General features: G+C 39.3%; 1 protein-coding gene and 1 long non-coding RNA gene across 6 annotated transcripts in view; one reads left to right on the top strand and one right to left on the bottom strand.

Annotated features, from left to right (window-relative positions):
* PREX2 (phosphatidylinositol-3,4,5-trisphosphate dependent Rac exchange factor 2) overlaps window positions 1-20493 on the top strand; it is a 102458-nt gene that overhangs the window by 30716 nt on the left and 51249 nt on the right. For all 3 annotated transcript variants that reach the window (XM_083747523.1, XM_083747521.1, XM_083747522.1), the window contains exons 3-11: window positions 59-181; window positions 931-1035; window positions 3381-3482; window positions 4634-4795; window positions 8646-8779; window positions 9187-9290; window positions 10212-10361; window positions 14871-15015; window positions 17060-17160. In XM_083747523.1, the coding sequence (XP_083603649.1) occupies window positions 59-181; window positions 931-1035; window positions 3381-3482; window positions 4634-4795; window positions 8646-8779; window positions 9187-9290; window positions 10212-10361; window positions 14871-15015; window positions 17060-17160 (1126 nt within the window). The remainder of the gene's footprint in view (window positions 1-58; window positions 182-930; window positions 1036-3380; window positions 3483-4633; window positions 4796-8645; window positions 8780-9186; window positions 9291-10211; window positions 10362-14870; window positions 15016-17059; window positions 17161-20493) is intronic.
* Window positions 8657-20493, bottom strand: part of LOC310848716 — an 81016-nt gene continuing 69179 nt past the window's right edge. Inside the window, exons 4-6 of one of the 3 annotated variants that reach the window (XR_014566532.1) lie at window positions 10553-10607; window positions 10202-10336; window positions 8657-8761 (exon numbers count right to left, since the gene is read on the bottom strand). This is a non-coding gene — a long non-coding RNA (uncharacterized lncRNA). Of the gene's footprint in view, window positions 8762-9188; window positions 9301-10201; window positions 10337-10552; window positions 10608-20493 lie in introns of those variants that run through there. The other 2 variants (XR_014566534.1, XR_014566533.1) reach the window with 2 other exon arrangements.

Genomic DNA, 20493 nt, shown 5'->3' with positions numbered 1-20493 from the left:
TGTACTTTACTTCTATTCATTCATTCATTCATTCACTCTCTGGGCTTCTTGTTTACAGACATTGTTCTCAAACATTGAAGATATTCTTGAAGCACACAAGGACTTCCTGTCTAGTATTGAAGAATGTCTAAATCCTGAACCCAATGCCCAACAAGAAGTGGGAGCCTGCTTTCTTCACTTTGTATGTCAACTTTAATAATATAAGCTTCATATTTAATTGATTTCCTCAGCTCAGCTTAAAAAAAGAATTCTGGCATGGTAGCTCATGTACACTTCACACTGAGGACAAAAACAGACTTGATTGCATAATTAAAGGTCTTTTCAGGACACTTGGAAGCCAGAGTCACAGCGAAAAAGGAAAGCCTTACAGTTTCAGTGTTCATTTTGTAGATAGTATGATGCCCTGCGTTTTCCCCCCATCAAGGTACCCTTTAGCATACACTGCTAGAGTCAGTTATAATGATTTACCACATAAAAAAAATAAATTTTTTTTTCAGTCAGGTGCAAAAAGCATTTTACATTAAAGCGCATTTGCTGTGGAAATGAGTGGCAGTCTGTGCGATGCATTCTTTGGCATGAAGTGTTACCTTGTAATTCTGCCAAAAATGCAGTTTTGCAGTTACATCTAGTATTCACGGTGCACTGGGTTTAGAATCAGTGAGAGAGCACAAAAACTACTTGAACTGAACCATGAAGCTGATACTTAAATGGAAATGAGAACTAGTTCTTCCTGTCTGGTTTTGTCTGTGGTTAGTTTTCCAGTATTGGGCGTAATGTGTTTGTATTTTATAGTTTTATTTACTTACTTATCTAATTGAGTTCAGTTATCTGTTTTATATATGTTACTTAAGCCTTTAAAAAAATGTTTAATCAAAAAGTTAAAAAGCAAACCTGGAGACCAAATGACTAATATAAAATTGCCCCCCACAGAAAGACAAATTTCGGATCTATGATGAATACTGTAGTAACCATGAGAAGGCACAAAAGCTTCTGCTTGAGCTTAACAAAATAAGAACAGTACGGGCTTTTCTACTGGTAAGCTAATATTTATTTGTATTCTGTACCTAAGTCTTTTGTTTAAACTGATAAATTGATAAGTTATTGTCAAAAGTGAAATATTTGCCTGTTTTAAGGGCAGAAAGAATCAAAGAGCCCTGGTAGGTCAGACCAAAGGTCCATTTTGTCACCAGCCAGGTGACTCCAATAAAGTTCATGGAAACAATCAACCCCTCCTGCCCTGGCATTTTTCTCCATCATCTAGTATTTGTAGACTGCCTTTGGACGCCGCCACCACCACCACACCACCTTAGTATTAATAATGTATCTACACTTTAACTCAAAGGTTCTGAGGGTGATATACAACATTTCATAAAATCCATTGATAGAAACTCACCTCATTTCCAGCTAAGTTAGTGGTCATCATGTGGCAATGAATGTCATAAATTAATTATGAGTTGCATGAATGAGTTCCTCCATCAATATAATTTGAATACTTCAAGTTCTAGTGTTATGAAATAGAGGAGAAAAGCTTTCACTGTTTACTTTCTCCACACCATCCATAAATCCCTTTCATGTCTTATATGCTGCATCCACAGTCTTTTATTCTAAATGTCAAAACTCCTAGCACTTTGGATTTTCCTTGTAGTGAAATTGCTCCAATTACATTTATCCATGGCTGTAGATGATGATGATCAATTATTATTATTATTATTATTATTATTATTATTATTATTATTATTATTATTATTATTATTCTACACCCATCTGGCATATGGCTGGGTTTCCCCAGCCACTCTGGACGGCTTATCGCGTATCTAAAAATGTAATAAAAACATCAAGCATTAAAAACCTCCTGATACAGGGCTTCCTTCAGATGTCTTCTAAAAGTTGTGTAATTATTTACACAAGATAAGATGATCACCAAAATAATGCTTCTAGAGAGTCTGCTTGCATTACACAGTCAGTGCCGTCTTGCAACAATTTTACAGAGCAGCACTGTATGCCTGGTTTAGAAACAAATTATACAGCAAAATACATATACGGATATTTATAGAGTGATCTAAATAAAACAAAACAAAAACCCTGCTCTGTCATAACATATACTAAGCTGTGTATTGATTATAATATGAAGAATAGATTCATTTTTAATGTCTGTAAGTTCTTCACTTCCTCCTCCTTACAACCGTGTCTTACAACTGTGTCCAGGTACCATTACAAAAGTGGGATTAGGTGATTTTGGATTTAGTAATCTTGGGTGTGTGTGTGTGTGTGTGTGTGTGCGCGCGCACACACACACACACACACTGTTTTTGGAGGGAAATGTGTATCACTTCAAAAATGTGGTAAGCCAGGCTCACTTGCCATTTATTCTGCTGAGTTGGGCCCTGGTTTCTGCCCCAGAGTCCTGCTTCAATGGCAATAGAGATTAAGAACATAATAAGAGGCTGCTGGATCAGACCAATCTAATTCAGCATCCTATTCACACAGTGGCCAACCAGAGACCTGTGGGGAAACCTGCAAGCAGGATCTGAACACATGAGCCCTCTCCCCTCCTGTGGCTCCCAGGAACTGGTATTTAAAAGCTCTCAACTATGCTAGAATTCAGCAGATATGACTCAGTCAACAAGCTGCTAAGTTGCCTCTGTGTACCTTCTTCAAAAGTGCAGCAGGACTAACTCTCCCAAGCTATCTTGTGTAACGGATGTAGGAAACTCTTGAATTTTGGCTGCCTTGCATGGCTGGGTCAATCCCAAACTTTATCCCATTGAAATCTGCAACATAAAAGGTCACACATACAACAAATAGTCATGGTCATGGTCAGAACACTTCCTGCTGAGATTGAGGCTTTCAGCACCTTTCTGCAGAGGTGGTCCACCCTCAAAGGTTGATTGATCCAGTATGTTTTTAGACAGCTCTGAGGGATTTTCTGGCTGATATGACTGGCGCTTCTGTCAAAGCCCTGGCTGACCTTTGAAACAGCCAAATGGAGCTCAGACTGTTGACACAATTGCTCCTGAGCGCCCTCTCCTGCTTCGTGGAGCCCCCTTGGCTCTCTGGTATGCTGTAGAGCTTAGGGTGAGGAAATAAGCTGGGAGATGGCTCAAATGCAACTGAGAAAAAGTCTGGCTGAATGCAAACTAAGTTCTTCTCAGAAAACTGTGGAAACAGGATGCTGGACTAGATGAACCACTGGCCTGATCCAACTTTGGCCATAATAACAGAGGAATGTCTGCAGCCTGCTAATAAAGGGAATTTGGTAAAAGGCATTGCCACCCAGTGAAACCGTCTGAAAACTGAGCAGTCAAGCAAGATCCAGGAGCATAATATTGACAATGGAGAAGTTAATTCCAAAAGAATTAAATGTTTCAATTCCTTTCTAGAACTGCATGTTGTTAGGAGGACGGAAGAATACTGATGTACCATTGGAAGGTTATTTAGTAACACCAATCCAGAGAATATGCAAGTATCCACTTCTTCTGAAGGTATGCATTTTTGTCGCTTAGAATATTTTATACTGAAAACATATTCTTTGTTAAATTCTGTTTGATGTTCAGTAATGACAATCCCTTTCCTGAAGCAAATGAGACTTATCATTTCACATTTTCCCCTATTGTGCTTGATAGAAGTTTACTTTTGGATCTGATCCATTTCCCCATGTAATGCCTGCAGAATCCTTTAGGTGAAGGGATATAAAGAACAAGTGTGAAACTCTAGTAGGCAAGCAACATTGGGATCACTCTAGCAGTTCGCAACTTTGTCCCTAACCGGGGTAATGTTGGAGAGAGCAGTGCTGCTGCGAGGAACTGCTTTGTGACTGACAGGTTCCGTGTTTGGACTGGGGGAGTTGACAACATCTGTGATAGATTGGCTGTGGCTGATGAAAGTTGAAGTCCCAAATATCTGGAGGGTACCAGATTAGAGAAGACTGCTCAGGAGAAACCCTGCTTCCTTCCTCTCTCATGCATATCTACTGCTGGATGCTGTGTAGTTCCCTCCTATTGTTTGCCAGGAGCTTGTCTCCATTCCCTGCTTCTATCAGCATCTCTGAAGGATGGGGCTAGCATTTCCCTTTTTCCATGCTGCATATTTGTGGAGCCCCTGAAATCCCCATCCTGCAGTATGTTGTGGACTGGTGTGTGCTACTTAGTCCAGGGAAGGAGTTGGGGAAGTCCCACGAGAGAATTGAATGGAAGAATTAAGCATAGATTTAATAAAAGAGGGTACTAATACCTAATATTTAGTTTTAGTATCCCTATCAGTTTGATTGGGCATTCCCATGAATCTTTCTGGATACAGTGAGGCTTGCTCCCAAGTAAGTGTGTATGACACTACAGCTTGTCTCCTATAATAGGAACATAGGAATCTGCCTTATGGTGAGTCAGACCATTGGCCCATCTAGTCAACGATTGGCAGCAGCTCCCCAGAGTTTTATGCAGGGACCTTTCCCATCCCTAACAGGAGATGATGAGGACTAAACATGGGATCTTCTATGTGCAAAACAGATGTTCTGCCACTGAGCTGTGGTTCTTCCCCAACAGTGAAATGATGAGCAGTGAAAGTGCGGGAATTGGTTTTCATTAGTGTGAAAGGGCAGGGATTAATTGTTTTCTTTTAATGTTTTTTTTTTTAAAAGGAGTTGATAAAGCGCACTCCCAAAAAACACAGTGACTACGCAGCCTTAATGGAAGCTCTCCAAGCCATGAAAGCTGTCTGCTCCAACATAAATGAGGCCAAGAGACAGATGGAAAAATTAGAGGTTTTAGAAGAATGGCAGTCTCACATTGAAGGATGGGAGGTAATGTCACAATTTTTGTCATTTTATCAGATGTGGGAGGCATTTAGATGTCTGCACATGGTGCCTGATTTATATTCAGCTTGGTACATTATGTGACATATTGGGAACAATCCATAATTCGCAATTAGAATAAAATGCTTTGTCCTTTTTCTTGATAGTAGGAATAATATTATACTTGTGAACTGGGTGAGTTCTTGTCTGTGGGATTAATAACAGAAATTTGGGGATTGGGCAAGGCAGCAGGAGGGTCTCTTTTGACTATTGCCCCAAAACCATTGCGGGAGACACCACCTATATTTTCAGTGGGTGAGGCAGAGGGTGGGATTAAGATGAGATTCCCTTTCACTACCCTGTCTCTTTCAGGACAAGTGGGGAAATGTGTGTTATGGTAGGGAAACATGTGTAAGGGAGCACCCACCCCCCTTCCCATTATGTCTCAACTTCTTCCTCTTATCTGTCAATGGAACACTCTGGGTGGATGCTTGAATTTCAGGAGAATGAGGGGGGTCCCTTACTTTAGCCACAATAGCTATGTTCCCCCTCCATTGATGGAGGTGGTATGTCTCTGAATATGGATTACTGTGAATCATGAGTGGGGAGACTGTTTTTGTGCTCACATCCTGCTTGTGGTCTTCTCGTAGGCAGCTGGCTGGTAGGCCACTGTGAGACTATGGGCTAGATGGGCCTTTAGCCTGATGCAGCAGAGCTTTTATTATATTCTTAATGCATGGTTTAGAGGGCATCATTTAGCTGAAATTGAGAGGGTTGGGATGAGGTATCAGAAGATGGGTTGTGGATTTCATTATGGATTCTCTGCCCTTTCCTTTATAGCTTGAGCCCTGCTGTACAATATGGGTACTGGATGGTTGGTGACAAATGCAGTCGCTCAATACTTTCTTTTTTTCCGTCCCTTGATAAGGTTTAGTCACAGAAAGCATGTGATGTGATACCAATGCACTGAGGCATTCCCTGTTCCTAAGGAAAAAGAGTGTGGTTAGGAAAACTCACATCGCCGTTGTGAACTGAGATTTACTTGATGTTACTGCTTTTGGCAGTAGCCAAGTATTCACGGTATAATCTATTTCTACCTTTATTCCTGTGTTACTATGTTCAAATCAAAACACATATTAGTTATTATGGGGCAATCAGCCTCATATTACCAACATAAAGTCAAATTAGTGCAAGAAGGGGTAAGAGTAAGCTGTCTTGCCAGGCTTAGTGAGGCCAGTTTCCCTTACCTTGGAAGGAAAATGGGTAATCAAACCTGTTGTTCAACCTCAAGTCTACCTGAGAAGCTCAGTGTGCAAAGAGCTTTGAGCTTGTTGCTTCAGCTCAGAGTAGCTTCCTATGTTTTGTACCAGTAACATAATGTTGGATAATGATAGTTTTTCAGTAAGGTGATGTCACATCCAGCCCTATATTAGTAATCAGATTTGAAGGTATGCTTTAGTTACAAGTTAATACCCAGTAAAGGAAGACTTTTTCTTCATATGATAGTTTTCCACTTCAGACTCTCTGAATTTAAATGGTTTCTGCAAAAGCTAGCCAGTTTTCGGAGGCTTCTTTGCAATAAATTCTTCTACACTGCAAGAGCTGGTTTAATTAACTAAACATCTGGTTTGCTACAATGCTTAAGAACAGAGAAGCACACTTGTTAGAGATTTTCTGTCAGAAGAAAATGTTTAGCACATTGCTTAGCTGGGAAGAGGACTATTTTTAGCATCTGATGGAGGATCAAAGCATGACTTGCATTCCTACACAAAAGTTTCATAAGCCAATCTTGTGTTGCTGACAATTAAAAAAATTGTGGGAATACAAACTTTTTTTTTTTTAAAAAAAGAATATAGTCTTTAAAACTCCAATTAATTTTATTAAAAATCATATTACATTGCTAAATTTAATATCCTCCTTACTAAAAAAATCATATTACATTGTTAAATTAAATATCCTCATTAAAGTACAGCTTGTCTGAGATGATGTTCATATAGCAGGATCTCAGCTGTTAGAAAAATAGGTAGCAATGTTTTTGGATTCACAAAAGAAGAAACCCCTGATACTGCATGGAGTAACTCAAACACAATTGTTTTCTAGCCGGCAAGTTAATTAGAGAGTATGTTGTAGTCTGTTACAAACAGTTATTTTTATTGATAGGTTTCAGATCACGGCTATCTTGTTTTTGATTTGTAGTTACGTCTCAAAGGACACAGCAGCATGAATCATCTTCATGGTATTTGATGGTCCATGTACTGCACTTCTTAGGCACATATAACAAAGTGTAAATAAGTGGCTGCGAAAGCACATTAATTTATTGGGTTTTTTTTTACCTATTCTTTAGAGTGCCTTTTAAAGAAATTATTTTGCTCAGCCAATCAATTAATAATGTTAGATGTCATTATGCTAGATGTCATAGTTCCTAATTCAGCATAGTTCTGACTTGTACAAATGGCTTAGCTATACACTCTGAACAACGCATAATTACTAACATTCTAGCCCTCAGCTTATTTTACCTTAAAGCAGGTTCCATTGATATTGTTCGTGCTTATAGCCAAGGAAATATGTTTAAGGGTGCAGTACTAGTTTTCATGTTCCCAAAGTAGAATGGTGTGCAGGAATTTAGGATGGCGCTATAGTCTAAACCACTGAGCCTAGGGCTTGTCGATCAGAAGGTTGGCGGTTCGAATCCCCGCAACAGGTTGAGCTCCCATTGCTCAGTCCCAGCTCCTGCCAACCTAGCAGTTGCACATCAAATAGGTACCTCTCCAGGGTGGGGGGGGGGAGGTAAATGGTGTTTCTGTGCGCTGCTCTGGTTTTGCCAGAAGCAGCTTAGTCATGCTGGTCACATGACCTGGAAAAACTGTCTGCGGACAAACGTCAGCTCCCTTGGCCAGTAAGGCAAGATGAGTGCCACAACCCCAGAGTCGTTCACGACTGGACTTAACTGTCAGGGGTCCTTTACCTTTTTAAGGCTATCAATGGCTACTAGTAATAATGGATATAAGCTATCAATTTTTGAGGAACAGTGGGAAATTCTGCTCCCTACATGTCCTGCTTGTGAGAAAGGCACTTTTGCTTGAGACCACTGAGAGTAGCTGCCACTCAAGAGCATATAACCTGACATCATATAATTACTTAGTTAATTTTATATCTTACCCTTCCTCCCAAAGGATCCCAGGGCAGCAATCTTCTTATGTATGAGAATAGTTTAAGGGGAAACGCAATACTGAAAGCCCGTCATTAGATTTAGAGGGAAGCAAAATTCTTCAACCAGGATCTGGTAGCAAAGGAAGAGTTCTGGCCAAAAACCATTGCTCCCCAATACTTGCAATAAAGTGTGTTATTTTGCTTTCTTGATTAAAATCTGCAGATTAGGGTTTGTTTTTTTTTAAAAAAAACTCTTTTTTGATGAAATATGTATAAAAAACACCAGAGTAGTTTATAAAAATATAAAACAATGACATTATCACTAAAGAATTTATACCCTAATTTAAAACGTACAGAAAGTTAAAACCACAATAGAATAGACTAAAACAAATTAAAACTCATATAAGCTTTCTAAATATCTGGGTCGGCTTGTCTAAATAAGAATGTTTTCAGCAGGCCCTGAAAAGAGTACAGTGAAGGCGCCTGCCTAATATCAATAGGCAGGGAATTCCGAAATTCTTACATATGCAGTGTGTTATGTGGCACCTGTAAAAGTGCCAATTCCGCTGATTGAAGCCGTCAAGTGGGCAAGTATGGGGTAAGGCAATCTTGTAGGTAAACCGGTCCCAAATTCTATGTATCTTGCTTTTGCCAATCTCTACCAGCCTTTAGGATCTAATCAATTTTTAAAAATATGTTTCTTGGGTAGGGATCTAACATCACAGACACGTGCACAGAAATGCTGATGTATGGAGTTTTGCTGAAAATATCTGCAGGAAATATTCAGGAACGGGTGTTTTTTCTTTTTGACAACCTTCTGGTCTACTGCAAAAGAAAACACAGGTAAGAAACATGCACTGAAGACTGACTCCATAAAACAAAATGATGTCGATTTTAATGTTAAAAATATTTCTGATATTTTGATTTAGCTACTTTAATGTTCATATATGCATTAAATTCAAAAATTTATACACTCTATAGAATGCAAAGCAACTACACTTAAAGATTTTTTTTGGGGGGGGAACAATAGGTCTGCAAGGTATCCTTCTTGCCTGTCTTTTCAAGCTTAACTTTATTATATATTTTTTTATCACAGCATACAAAGATGGACAGTAGCCCTTAAAAAAAGATTTGTTGCATCTGTAATATAATTAATTGGTAATAATGATTAATAGTTGTGATGATTCTGGAGTAAAAATAGCAAAGTCAATGTCTGAACATTGCTCTTTCTCCCCTACCCTCACCATAAGACGACTGAAGAACAGCAAAGCATCAACAGAAGGCCATCGTTATCTCTTTCGGGGCAGAATAAACACAGAGGTGATGGAAGTCGAGAATGTAGATGATGGCACTGGTATGTGCATCTGAACCAAGGAGATAATCTAAAATGGTTGTTGTAACTAAATATAAATGCATCTTCTTTTTGAGCTATTCTGTTGGTTTTGCATTTCTTTATATTTGCAATAATCTGTATAGGTTTAATATTCATGCAGTAATTTGGCAGTACTTAGCAGAAATTAAATAAAGATTATTATAATAATAAGAGTTAAACAAAGGCACACAGTCTATTCTATGAGCTGCTGTGCTGAGACAGTATATCTTTGTGGTAACAAAATTAGTTAGTGGTAGTAAACATTCATTAAGCATTCAATGGGGCACTTAGCTGTTTCAGACCCGGTAAAGTCTTTTTTATTATTTGAACTGTCCATCAATAGATGTTTCTTAGCATTGGGAAACCACATCAGCAGCCCAGATCTGCCTCTGCTGTTGAATACTATGTCTGCATCATAAGCAAGATGATGAGGAATTGCAACAAAATCAGAATTTTATGCCATACTTTGCATGTTTGGACAGTATATCTTGCCTCAGTGGACATCTTCCTCTAAAAGACATTAGCTGCTCATCAATTGCAACGTTCTTATATGCCAAGATTCATTGTGTCTTTGGGTTGTATCCAACATGGCTTCTGTTGAACTTAATGGACAATGACTAACATTAATTTCAGTGTGTCTGCTCTAACTTAGTTGGGTACAACCCTTGATAAATGTATTTCACATTTCACTCTCAGGGAGAAGCTTATCTCCCATGATGGTTGTTTGGTGTTGAGGTAGATAATAAAATCTGAGGACCCTATTGATTTTTTTAAAGGAGGGCAGTGTGTGTGCTGGTAGTAATTTTCCTGTCTCTGGGTGGGATCAGAAAATACTTTGTATGGGCCAGAGGGTTTACTTGCTAAACATTCATGCACATCCTCCTTTGTGTTACCTTTTTCTAGCTGATTATCACAGCAGTGGTCACATAGTTCTCAATGGTTGGAAGATACACAACACAGCAAAGAATAAATGGTTTGTGTGTATGGCTAAAACACCCGAAGAAAAGCAGGAATGGCTGGAAGCTATTCTGAAAGAAAGAGAAAGGAGAAAAGGTGAGAGCATAAATGTCAAATTGTGGGTTATTTCTAGGCAATATCACACTTGGAGGAAATTGGCTTTGTGCCTGCTATCTGAGGATTTCCTCAGCCTGAGCCAAGAAGAATTCAATCCCCATTATTTCTTTCATGCCTTAATTGACACACTTTATTCTGCTTCCTTTGGGGATCTGAGCTGGCATTCTTACCAAAAAATATGTTGGAGATTCCTTTCTTCCATTCACCATTCATGTTGCCCCCTGCCTATTTAGACAACAATAGGAGATAGAATAGGAATACACATTCATGAGATGATGGGGCAATGCAGCATGGGAGGAGGGTGGATATAGAAGACTACCTGAAGGTTCTTTCTCAACTTGTAAAGCTTGGAGTATTTTGTCTCAAAACTGAAAAAAAAATAAAATAAAATATAGTCCTCCAAATTTTTGAATGGTTTCCAAATACATCAGCATTTGCCACTGTATAAAAATGGTTTCTTAAGCAGTAATCAATAGGTGCATGGACACACAACAATTATAGGAGCAACAGAAATGCTTGAATAGGAAGTTGTTGAATGTTGTCAGCGAATTCCACCAACAAAGTCCTGGGGAACCATGATTTCCCTGCAGTTGAGGTGCCACTATAATGAAAGGTGTTTGGATCATCCATCAGTGGCAACATTAGATGAAGGAATGTGTTTTGGGTCTCCTATGAGGCTTGTGTGAGTACTGTGGTTTTAATGCACAAAGAAGCCACTGTATAGAAAGGAGTCAAGACACAGGAAAAAGTATAGCCAAAGGCTTTGGCAAAAACAAGACAGTAAGAGCAGGATGATCTATCACATCAGTTCTCAAGACAGAAGCTTTTGAAACATCTCTCAAATAATTCTTATATTTACAACCTTTATTTTTTTTCTGCCATCTCCTGCTAACTATAACTGAAACATCTGTGTAAATACCTCTTTTACAAAGCAGGATGCCTTAATTGCAAGCAGAATTGCCGATGATTCATGAACAGCACAGTTTGCAAAAATTCAAATGCTTTTGCTAAAAGTGGCAGTAAACAGCATTCCATTCAACGTGAATAAAGAGAAATTTTAATTCTTTTGTTTGCTTCATACGACAGCATTGGCCAAAATTCTGCTCACTTCCCTGGATGCAAACAAATTGAAAAGTTTGCACACGGATAACTGGAAAGGAAATTCAGCTGACTTTCTGAAGTAGAGATCTTGTGATCTTAAATGCTGTTACTTGAAAAAAGAAAGGGAGATGAGGGGAAGGCATATGATCTCTCATTTCCCCGCCCCTGTGATTTTTAAGTGATGAGGATGTTATTTTCCTAATTTTCTCCCTTTTAACTTTCAGTCCTTTGCAGATATTTAATGCTTACTTTTGATTAGCCAGTAACCTTAGAGAATAATTACATTAAAAAAATTAAATGGTGTTTTATGTTTTAACACGTACAGCACCCCTTTATTTTATGATGTGGCAGTATACAAAATACTTAAATAAATGAATGAATGAATGAATGAATGAATGAATGGATGTCTGCTTCTATCAGGTTTAAAATTTCTCCTGCTTGTATTACTCAGCTGTATTAAGAACCAAGTGCCACTTCCTTGCAGAGTTATTCCACTTGGAATGTAAGCTGAGTTTCTGACAATATTCAAATCAGCAAGGAGCTCGGGGAACACGCTGTCTCCCCATGGTATCCGAGTAGTCAGTAGAACTATCAGGCATCCTGGAAACCACATGACCCAGGTCTCCTGGCACTGCTAAGGGTATATTTAACAGCATCCCAGGTGCAAACAAACCTGGAACATGCTCTGTCCACATCCCTGCTAATTACCCAGGTGCACTAGAAAACTAAATGTCTCATGGTCCCTGCAGTCTGGAATTCTGCCTTTTCAGTATTCTAGGCATTAGGGAACAAAGGAGACCTGGTTGTTCATAGTGCTGCTGCCACTGACAAATGAATTTGGGATGAAGGAAATGGGTGACAGCTCACGGGTGAGGCATTCTGGGTAAATGTTTGGGCCCTTTTTGCTCCCAATTATGCCATTGGGCATGTGACACAATTTCCAAGTTTTGGAATTTAAAAACTGTGGAGAATTAAATCTATATTTAACAGATTTATACTGTAATTGTTTTTCAAGAAAAAAATGTATTAGTGGAGCCTAATTCTGAACTGAGCTGAGGAGAGCTCACCGATTGCTGCCACTGAGTAGCCGCACCTTTGAAGGGTCCTATCCTTATAATTGGCACTCATGATGCAAACAGTTTATAAGTACAGACAAATTCAACCAATAATACAGGGTAATTCGCAATGAAGTACACAGTTTCAATGCACTATAAAAAAAGAAGAATGTAACATATCTTATGTTACCTGTAACAGAATTGTAGGGGAATGTTTAAAGTTTTTATTAGAAACAGTCACAGATGTTCTTTGTCACATGATACACATTGAACCGCTAATCCATTTTTGCCCAAACGTGACTCACCCTACGCATCAATTTTCCCAGGCTTCATTGAATGGTGGTGCAAACACTATTGATGACTTCTTCTGATACACACAACTATCTAGGAGTTCTAAGTTTGCACAATCAGCCCATAGTTTCAATTTTTTTATGCCAACCGTAGATACATTTTCTACGATTGAAAATGCCATTGCACAACAGTTACAGATTCCGTTTTGCTCAGTTCAACAACACAAAATGCCTTCTCACTGCAGACGCAGCCATTTTGCCTGACTAGTCATGTGACACATGCACTATCACCTACATCACTTCCCTCAGTAGCAGAACAAAAACTTTGTGAGTACATCTACCTCACGGTTCGCAGTTGTGGTCTGTGTTGTCGCCTGTTACTGTCTTACAGCACCTGGAAACTGTATACTTCATTATGAATCACCCTGTATTAATACAGTGGTACCTCAGGTTAAGTACTTAATTCGTTCTGGAGGTCCGTTCTTAACCTGAAACTGTTTTTAACCTGAAGCACCACTTTAGCTAATGGGGCCTCCCGCTGCTGCTGCGCTGCCGAAGCACGATTTCAACCTGAAGCAAAGTTCTTAACCCGAGGTACTATTTCTGGGTCAGCGGAGTCTGTAACATGAAGCGTATGTAACCTGAAGCGTATGTATCCCGAGGTACCACTGTACCCTGCAACACAGAGCAGTAGGTTTTGATGGTGTGCTGATGTTTACCTGATCCCTTGTCACTGTTGGCATACTGGGAGTGATGCAGCCGGGAAGTTGGCATGGTGCAAACACTCAAGCAGGAGCACTAGCTTGGCTGCACTGGAGTGTTTGCCCTGTACTGACCTCTTCACTGCTTTGCTCTTCCCCATCGCCCTTGCAGTATACCACAGTGACACAGTGTTGGGAGGTCAGCTAAGCAGTGCTGTCTCACCAACTGCTACTGGTTCAAAGTGGCTGGCCAAGGCATTCTTTATAAAATATTGTTACCTTCTAGGATCTGGTCCAGCTCTGGAACACTTCTGTGTGTACATTAGACCTCAAGGTTGAGGAGTGGTGAGGGAGGTGTAATTCCATGGATCTGTACATTTACTTTTTCCTTTCTTTGGGGCACTATCTGACTAAACAGTTCCACTAGTGCAAGGACTTTTAGATGTGCAATGGAAATTCCCTGCCCTCTCTTCTGCTTGACCCCACATGACCCTAAATCTGTTTTGGGGCTTCTCCCAACCCTCCAGAGCAGATTCAGGGCTTGTGCAGGGAGAGAAGGGTGGAGAATTTCCATTGCACAGCTAAAAGTCCTTGCAGTAGCAAAAGTCAAGAAATATAGTAGCTAGGCTGTAGTTTGCAAAGGTGATTTTTCTCTAACAGAAGCTGATACCAGGTTTTGTTTGTACTGCTTTTATTTGATTATGAACTTCTGACCCTTCCCTCATTATCTAATTTTGACAAGCTGGTACAGTAGTTTTCCTGGCGAACCTGCAGGTAGACTGGTACTCAGCCCTTTTGGACTTTTAGAATCACTGTGAGATGAGTTCACTGATGAATGGAGATGACTGAAAAGACTGTAGCCATTATTGCATTTGGCAGGGATCTTGCCCAGATCAGCTGTCTGAGATCTGAATACCAGTGGCTGGAAACCGCAGGAGGCCAGAAGCTCAGCTCCTGCTTATGTGCTTCTCACAGGAATCTGGCTCACCACTGTGATAATAGGATGCTGGCTTTGATCGGCCATTGGCTTTGTCCAGCAGGCTCTTCTTACTTCGTTATGCAGTATTTATAACTGGAAATGCAAGGCTTTATAGAATCTCTTGGGCATTGCGGTGTCTCTTTTTATATATACAAAAATTGATTGCATATATTACTTTGTTGGAAATGGTTCAAATGCCACTCTCAATAACATTACCATTCCAGTTTTGTTATAAAAGCCAAAGAACTTATATAGTTATCTCATAGCTAAGATGTATATTTGTATCTGATAAATCTACAGTTACAAAAACCTGGAAACATTTCAAATAAAAAAAAAAAAACAACTTTGTTTTTGTTTTTCAGGACTAAAACTAGGTGTGGAACAAGATACTTGGATGATGATCTCTGAACAAGGAGAAAAACTTTACAAAATGATGTGCAAACAAGGAAATTTGATCAAAGACCGGAAGAGAAAATTAACCACTTTCCCAAAATGCTTTCTTGGAAGGTGCCCTATGTGTTTCTGTTTCTATTTTGGATTTCACTTGACTGAAACCTTGTTTTGGCTAGTGTTTGCCATTCTAGTTAATTAAGAACAAATCAAGAGGGCTATATCTATGAAACATGGATTCCTATGTTAGCTAACCAAATTGTTCTTAAATGATTATGTAAGTCAGCAGACATGATAGAATATTTATGAGACAAATTAGTACAATTTCTGTATGTAAATGTCCACCTGTTGCCTCCCAAATATTGAAGTTGAAATCACCATGTTATTTCATACACCCAAAATAATGGATTCTTCAGCTGAGATTCCTGCATTGCAGGGGGTGGACTAGATGTCTCTCAGGGTCCCTTCCAACTCTACAGTTCTATGACAATTGCCCTTGCTCCTGTGCCGATGTCCTGCTTGTGCACTTCCCATAGCTATCTGGTTGGCCAACGGAGATCAGGATAAAACTTAAATTAGACTAAAATTTAGTCTAATCCAGCAGGCAGAACAACAAAAACTGACTGGAGCCCTTCTTTCAGCCTCCCAGATTTTCACTGAAGGTGCCAGGCTGAAGTTTCTCTAGGCAGGTCTCAAGGGCTAGGAGCAAAGAGCATTTCACGCTGAGATTACCTGTTTATTAAGCACTAATCCTGATTTGTCTGCAGGCAGATTAGATGACACTGGCTACTTAATAAGCATTCACTCCGATTCATTCTCAGGGAAGCTAGACAACATAGAAATTTCTTTTAGACATAAACCAAGGTTGATAGCACCCTCTTAATAATTAACATAAGTTCAATGTACTTACTTTTACATTGACTGTGTAAAAGAAAGTGCTATCCCACAATTTCCACTTACGGTAAGTTTGTGTCCCTATCCTTGTTTCAAAAAGTTCAGTCTTTTGGGGAAGTGGGTTTGTTGTGCAAGAACTCCATATAAGCTTTAATTGCATGGTCTGAATTTGCAGGTATGTGGCAGAATCCCATCTGAAAACAGTGATAGTTTGGAAGCCCTCAAACATGCAACTAGAGATTTCTTTGGAAGGCTGACCCTCTAAATTTTAGAGTCTAGAAGATGCATAAGAGACAGGCATTAACCAAATACAGTCACCAGCTACATGGCACTTTACTTGGAGGTGACTAAACTTCATTTGGCCAGAGGAAGAATTCAGTAAACATGAATTTGAAGCAATTACCTTCTCTGCACCTCCTAACTGAAGTGTGGATTGGATGTGGGTTCAGTTCAGAATCTACAATCTGTCTCAATTCCACAGTTATGTGGCTGAGTGTGCTGGAGTCTCTTAAAAATAGTTATGATGATGTGGCTGTAGGCTGGCTCTCTTCTTTTTTACATTCAGAACAGCAGGTCTGAAGTAGCTGGTATGTGCATTGCTGCACTTATAGTCTTCATTTTCCCTGAAGCGACATATACTGATGACATGACTCTCAAGGAAATTGTATGGGGGCGTGAGGGCAGCCATGTTTTTTTCTGTATAATCTCCCCTGGAGTTGTGGCATGTTATCAATATACATTGTTCCAGGGAACTGAAGGCTATTTATGTGCAGCAATGCACACACTAGATACTTCAGGTGATGGCAGTTCTGAAAGTGAAAGAGCCAGCTCTGGGTAACTTCATAAGTAACTTTTAGGAGGCTCCATACTGGATCCTGCTTAGCTTTGCAAATGTGCTAGCAGTTTTATTGCTGCACCAAGAATTTAACAATCAAAACAAAAAAGCAGCATAAAATGACAAATTGAAAGACAGCAAACTACACTTATCCAAGTTAATGAGATAACCTACACTAATCTGTGTGCTGGATTCTTTTCATAGTTCATAGTGCCATATTACTATGTCCTTATCTATATCATAGCTTGTTGCTGAAGGGAACAAGGGCTCCAGATTTGTGGAGGAATTGTATGAATTCTTGAATAGTAGATTTAAAAACCAAACCAAGTTTTGTTGCTTCCATAACAATCTTGATTCATTTGAAGTCATTATTTTTCTGCCATTTAATTTTAAAATATACTAAAATAATTCATTGTTTTTTTCCCTAACTAGTGAGTTTGTATCCTGGTTGCTGGAAATTGGGGAGATCCACAGACCCGAAGAAGGTGTTCATCTTGGTCAGGCTTTACTAGAGAACGGCATTATACACCATGGTAATTATATTCCCCTTCCCTCAAGTATTTATGTCAGTCAGTCAGCCCTCAAGTATTTGAAGGTAGCTGTCTCCATGTGTATCTCATGAAGACAGCTACCACACATTTGGAATAACAAGGATGAGATCCAGGATTCCTCATAGATGACTTAAGTACAGCTCTCAATAATAGTTAGTGTAGATTTGAAGTCTGGTGAAATGCTATAGCAGGAGGCTTGCTGATAGCAAGACAATCAGAGTTTGCTAGCAATGGGTATGTTTCTCTATTGCCTGGTGACAGGAAATGCTGGATAGAAATCTACTACAAATATGCTACGTTGTTTATCGACACCTCACTTTAATAGAGGAGATTTTCTCTAGACAGGATGAAAAAATGCATACAGGCAATCCTTGTTTGGGCGGGGGATATGTTCTAGACCCCCACATGTTTTGGTGGGACCTGCGTTAAGCATTCACCCCGCCCCACCCCCGTTCCGCCCTTTCAGTGCTAGGTTCAGTGCTGTGCATGTGTGCTGGATCACATATCAGTCGGACGTGCGTAAATCGGTTGTTGATTGGAAGTGTATAATAATTTCTTATGTCAGACTATATTCAAATGTACTATATAAAAATTTTGTTTGAAGAAATAACTTTCCTTTTAAATTATACTCAGAATTCAATCCTAGATTGACCCAATAGAAATTTAATGAATATTTTATCGGCTGTTTTGATGGAGTCATTACTTTAGACAGAACACAGAAGTTTGAGCCAGACATATTACTTTTATTACCAAGTAGACCCAGCTGTGTCGTCCACAGGAATAGAATTCTTAAAATAAAGTTGAATGAACCATCTGCTCTTCAACTGAGAAAGGACGTGTGTTTGTGAAGGAGTCAGGTTCACATTACAAACACACAACTTTAATTATACATTTTAAGAAAAAAATAATTAGTATTATTATACATGCACACTGAATTAAGTATTGTTTGCTAAAACCTAAATAAACTCAGACCTATCACAGAAATTGCAGGCATTATTTTTTGCTTGTTTTCCTTAATATGTCATAATCACATCTAATGAATGCAAGTATGCACTCAGACACTTCCCAACCCTCCAAATTTCCTCTTGGAAAGCTTGCTTCAAGCCATTAATTAGTAAGCAAGAACAGCTGCCTTTTAAGAAAAAATTTTCCTCTGCTGGTATGGAAGGCAAGTTGATAAATACCAGCCTATAACTACAATGAGGAGCTTCATATCACTTAATTTCTTTCAATATTAGAGGTGAATCAATCAATATAGACCACAGAGCAAGGCTGAGCAACATGTAGCTCGTTGCTCCCTCTTTTGATGCCTAATCATTTAAGCATCTTCAAATGCTGCTTGTAATTATTTTTCCTGCAGCTACTGCCCCCACCTTTCATTCAGTCCTTCTTAACACACCGTTGCTTAGTTTGAGAAGCCTCTGCAAATCAGCTCAGTTCTTTGCCAGCATTGTGCAACAATGCAACAAAAGCTCATACCAATAACAAACTTAGTTGGTCTCTGTGGACAAGACGGAGTGCTTCCGGAAGTGGCAGAGAGATATTTCTAAATTTGTCTGGCAGGGCGAAAAGCCCAGAATCAAGTTTAAGAATTTAACAGATGCGAAAGAAAGAGGGGGCTTTGCCCTGCCAGACCTAAAGTTGTACTATGAAGCCGCAGCTTTCTGCTGGCTAAAAGACTGGCTACTTCTCGAAGACACTGACGTACTGGACCTGGAAGGTTTTAACAATGCTTTTGGTTGGCATGCATACTTATGGTATGACAAGGTTAAGATCAATAAGGCCTTTAAGAACCATATTGTCAGGAAAGCAGTGTTTAATGTCTGGACAAAATACAAAGACTTATTGGAAAACAAAACTCCAAGGTGGCTTTCACCTCTGGAAGCTAAGGCCCGAAAAAGACCCAATATGGAGGCCAAATGGCCAAAATATTGGGAAATATTAGAAAAAGATGGAAACAATTGGAAATTGCAGAGTTTGGAGAAAATGAAGGATAAAGTGCGAGACTGGTTACACTACGCTCAGATCAAAGAAGTCTTTAAAAATGATAAAAAGTTAGGGTTCCAGGTGGAGAAATCGAAGTTGGAAACAGAACTGTTAGAACCTAAAACCAAGGTACTTTCAAGAATGTATAACTTGCTGTTAAAATGGAACACACAAGATGAAATGGTTAAATCGGCTATGATAAAGTGGGCACAGGATATTGGGCACAACATAATGTTTGAGGATTGGGAAAGGTTGTGGACCACTGGGCTGAACTTCACTGCATGCAATGCTTTGAAGGAAAATGTTATGAAAATGATATATAGATGGTACATGACCCCAGTTAAACTTGCCAAGATATACCATTTGTCTGATAATAAATGTTGGAAATGTAAAGAAAACGAAGGAACATTCTTTCACCTCTGGTGGACTTGCCCTAGGGTGAAGGCCTTCTGGGAAATGATATATAATGAGCTGAAAAAGGTATTTAAGTATACCTTTACCAAGAAACCAGAGGCCTTCCTTCTGGGTATTGACGGCCAGAAGGTGTTAAAGGAGGACAGAACATTTTTTATGTATGCAACAACGGCAGCAAGGATACTCATCGCCAAGAATTGGAAAACTCAAGATCTACCCACCCTGGAAGAGTGGCAGATGCGACTGATGGACTTTATGGAACTGGCCGAGATGACTGGCAGAATCCGAGACCTGGGAGAGGAGAGGGTTGAAGAAGACTGGAAGAAATTTAAGAGTTATTTAAAAAAACATTGCAATTTGGCTGAGTGTTAAGAAAGGATGCTAGATCATAAATAATTGTGCACCACTAAATTAGATGAAATTATGATGATAAGTAAATTGAGGTTAAATTATAAACTTATTGGAGAATTAATAGACTATAGTTAAATGAATGTGACACAAGATTGTAAACAAGATGATAAATTGCGGGCAAGAATTGACAACGATGTAAATGGGAGCGGGAGATGTGAGGGAGTCCTAAGTAGTTAAGAAAATATGTTATGATATATGTTACATTGTTCTTTATCTTTGCATTTATGTTCAAAAACCTTAATAAAAAATATATTAAAAAAACAAACAAACTTAGTTGGTCTCTAAGCTGCTGCTGGAAGGGATTTTTTTTGCCATTTTCAATAGCACCCCCCCCCCACACATGTACGTACATAGAGCAGATAGTAGCTGCTGTGACAGGATGGATAGTGGACTAAACCATGCCTCTGATTAATTAAGGCATGTCATGCATCAAAGGTAGTGCAGGAATTTCCTGTTGATGAGTAATCGATTTACATTCTGCCTTTCCTTCTGAAGGGGCCTAGG

Source organism: Podarcis gaigeae (assembly GCF_964106915.1).
Source record: "Podarcis gaigeae genome assembly, chromosome: 7".
In the NCBI taxonomy this organism is placed as follows: domain Eukaryota; kingdom Metazoa; phylum Chordata; class Lepidosauria; order Squamata; family Lacertidae; genus Podarcis; species Podarcis gaigeae.
Note: the sequence above shows the minus strand (reverse complement) of the source record. Positions and strands in the feature narration are given on the sequence as shown.